Source organism: Myotis davidii, unplaced genomic scaffold, assembly GCF_000327345.1.
Source record: "Myotis davidii unplaced genomic scaffold, ASM32734v1 scaffold826, whole genome shotgun sequence".
Taxonomy (NCBI): Eukaryota; Metazoa; Chordata; class Mammalia; order Chiroptera; family Vespertilionidae; genus Myotis; species Myotis davidii.
In genome coordinates this window covers 828,350-831,773 of record NW_006297142.1, presented here as the reverse complement: position 1 = coordinate 831,773, position 3,424 = coordinate 828,350, and the positions used below count along the sequence as shown (strand labels likewise).

The following is a 3,424-nucleotide window of genomic DNA, read 5'->3' as shown; positions in this document are numbered from 1 at the left end:
CCCCCCGCCCTCCCCGGAAGCCACGCTCTGCCTGTTCCTCAGAGACTGGCCCTGCACACGTCACAACACGTGTCCTTTCCGACGCGCTTATTTTATCATGGTTCCTGCAGATTCCCCAGCTTGTCAGACTCCTGTGTCAGAAAGCTCCTAGTTATGCAGATGTTTATGTCTCTGCTGGGGCAATATTTCCCTATTGCTGCCTGGACTGTCTGCAATGGGCCGTTGGGTCGGGAATGAATACCAGGAAAGTCTGAACCATATCTGTTCTAAATAGAAGGAAGGTCTCCTTGCTTATACTGACCTTTGTTTTCAACAATTCCACCACCCATGGCGGATTCATAGCCAAGGTGTCCACCTGTCACTCATGGGGCCTTCCTTCATGCCCAGGACATTCAACCACTTATTCTAGCAAACGTGGCTGCTCCAAAGGGCACTGGGAATCGAGTTCCTGAGAGGCGGGATCTGCCCGACATGTCTGCTCTCTTTAGGAAATTCTTTTTAAAAAAAATGTCTATTTATTGATTTTAGGGAGGAAGGATAGGGAGAGGGAGAGATGGAAGCATCGATGGTGAGAGTCATTGATGGATGTCTCCTCCACCACTTACTGGGGTGGAGCCTGCAATAGAGGAGGTGTCCTTGATCCTAATCAAACCTGGGACTCTGCAGTCCTCAGGATGATGCTCTGTCCACTGAGCCAAACCGCCTAGGGCTTTAGAAAGTTCTTTAAAACGCTTTCCTATTTGTGTTTATCACTCTTAAAGGTGAGGATCCTCTCGAGAACCAGATGTCTGGGGGCTGAGGAGTAGGTAAGCCTTTGCCCACCCACTCTCGTCCCTCATGTCCTTACTCATATAGAGATTCCACCACGTGAGCAGGCAAACCAGTCCCAGCCCCTTGGATGGCTTTCTGGATGTCAACCTATTCACACTCACCAACAACTACATTCACTGAGATGACATGAAGCGTGATCAGCACTTGCTTTCGAAATGTTAGTAGCACCTGAGCTGGGTGGGCCCAGTGGATAGAGCATTGACCTGCAGACTGAAGGGGCCTGGGATTGATTCCAGTCAAGGGCACATGACCAGGTTGTGGAATCGATCCCCAGTAGTTGGCACCGAGCCTCAAAGAGTTTACAAAGATAAAAGTCCAAAGAGCATGATTTCCTAAATGGACTCCCTTTACCTTACTGTTTGAAATCAATAAAAATACATTTTAAAATAATAAGAAAAAAGTAGTTAGTAGCAAACTGAGAGCCCGCGTGTCCCTGGCCCGCGCTTCAAGAGCAGGAAGAGGTAACCGCCATTACCATCATCTCGCTGACAAGGTTCAGAGTCTCCTGATCCTGGTCGAGGAAGCACTGCTTAAGATTCGTTAGGGCTTTTTCAGTGACTTCACCCGGAATTAACGGTTGAAGATCGTCGATGTATTGAGTCGTCGACTCTGTAGGATCAATGGTCTTATAGATCACCTCCTCCAACAATTCGCAGCCAGACCCTGGGAAGAGAGCACACAGAGCCAGGCTCAGTTCCAGAGGACCAGCTCCTTGCTGGGCGTAACCATGACAATTGTCATCTTCTTACCTCCCAGTAGAGACAGACATTCAGAGAGATTATGGGCAATGGTCCGAGTCCTCAATTCTGGGAGAGCAAACTCAGGGTCTAGGATTTTCTCTGAGCAGCAAGACATCTGCCTCCTTGTCCCCCCTCCCCCACACAATGCCCCCCAGCTCCCTGGCTTCCACAGCCCAGAGAGCCAAACACGATGGAGCCATGAGGCATGAAGACACCAGAGAAAGGAGGGGCTCTGGCCTGGGGCCTGGGGAGCAGGAGGTCTGCCACAGGGGCCCTGACACCAACCTCCCCGCAAGCCTGGCCCCGGCAGCACTCACCGGCATAGCAGGCACCCCAGCCCGCCTGTGGTCTGTTTGTAGAAGTCAAGGAAACAGAACTTTAAAAAGATCTGAGAATTTTCAGAACTGCCATCATGGTAATGACATTAGATGAAATTCATGCTGAAGTGCTTGCGAAATAAGAAGGTAAATTACAGCACTGTGAGTCTGTGTTGTCATTCTTGTATTTTTATTATTGTGGTCCTCATTACCTCGTCCTTCCCCTCCAGCTCATCCTACCCTTCCACGTGCCTCCTCCCCTCCCCTTCACCCTCCACCCGCCTTACTCCTCTTTTTTCTCTTCTGCTTCTGTGAAGTACACAGATCCACACATTCCGTTTCTGTTCCTCCTGCTTCACCAATCACCAGGGCTGGGTGCTATACCACCCAGCGCCTGTGGAGGGCAGGATTTCCTCTCTGATAGACTACGTCAGGTGCCTTTTGTTGGACAATGGCAATAGCTTCTTCCCTTGGTTGAAGTTTGTTTGTACAAAGACTATCCCATTAGTTAAGCCAATTTTATAAGTTTAGTTATAAATGTAGAGTTACATTTTGTTCAGTTTTGTTAGATTGAGGCTTTTTTCCACTGATTCAGTAGATGATGTGAGAAGTAGAATTACTGATGCGTAAGGGAGGCAGTGCTGGATGCCGCAATGACATCTGGGCACGTGCAGATGTGGATTTGCATCTTGGATGCCACCGCTACCCATGGAGTGTCCTTGGAGAAGATAGTGCTGGTTGTCCCTTTCCTTCATTTCTACAATGAGCATCAATAACACCAAGGCTACTTTTGCAAGAATGCCAGACACTCAATGTAGAAACCTAGCACAGGGGCTAGAAAGGGTAATCATGACTAAACCACAGGTTTCATCTACACATTCATGCATGCATGCATCCATCCATCCATCCATCCATATATACATACATATATCCTTTCATCCATCCATACACCATTAATCTATCCATCCACCTGTCATACATGCATCCATCCTTCCAAACATCCAACCAAAGATTCATTCATCCATCCATTCAACTATACACTCACCTATTTGTCTATCCACCCACCCATCCATCTTTCCAACCATCCATTCCATCCATCCACCTACCCATCCATCCTTCCAACCATCCATCCAAACATCCATTCCTTTATGCATCCATGTTCATAACAGTCATCATTCTCCTAAGACTGGGCCCTGTGCTTCCTGTCACAGATTCAGCTGTACAGACAAGGTAGACCAAGACCTTGCACCTGTGCAGCTTACCTGTAACTGGAAGTCAACAAACAAGCTTTCCTTAAATATGAGATAAAGGAAAGTGATTGTGTCATGAACCACAGAGAACCACTAGGGCAGCCTCCTGCAAGGAGGTCCCGCCGGGCTATCCCACCAGGACTGTTTATGTGTGTGACATTTGCTGCATCAGTGAACAGTGAATCCAAGGGACCTTCTGAATAGGAGTGTTCTAGGAGAGGCAACAGCATGTACAGAGGCCCTGAGTGCAGATGGCACTCGGTAAGGGAAGGGAAGCATGGAGGGG

The 3,424-nt window shown here is 48.4% G+C and overlaps 1 protein-coding gene across 1 annotated transcript in view; it reads right to left on the bottom strand.

Moving 5' to 3' along the window:
• Positions 1-1,261: 1,261 nt before the first annotated feature.
• LOC102774609 (mammaglobin-A-like) overlaps positions 1,262-3,424 on the bottom strand; it is a 28,425-nt gene continuing 26,262 nt past the window's right edge. Inside the window, exon 2 of the mRNA XM_015569841.1 lies at positions 1,262-1,494. Coding sequence (XP_015425327.1) covers positions 1,277-1,494 — 218 coding nt within the window. The 3' untranslated portion in view covers positions 1,262-1,276. The remainder of the gene's footprint in view (positions 1,495-3,424) is intronic.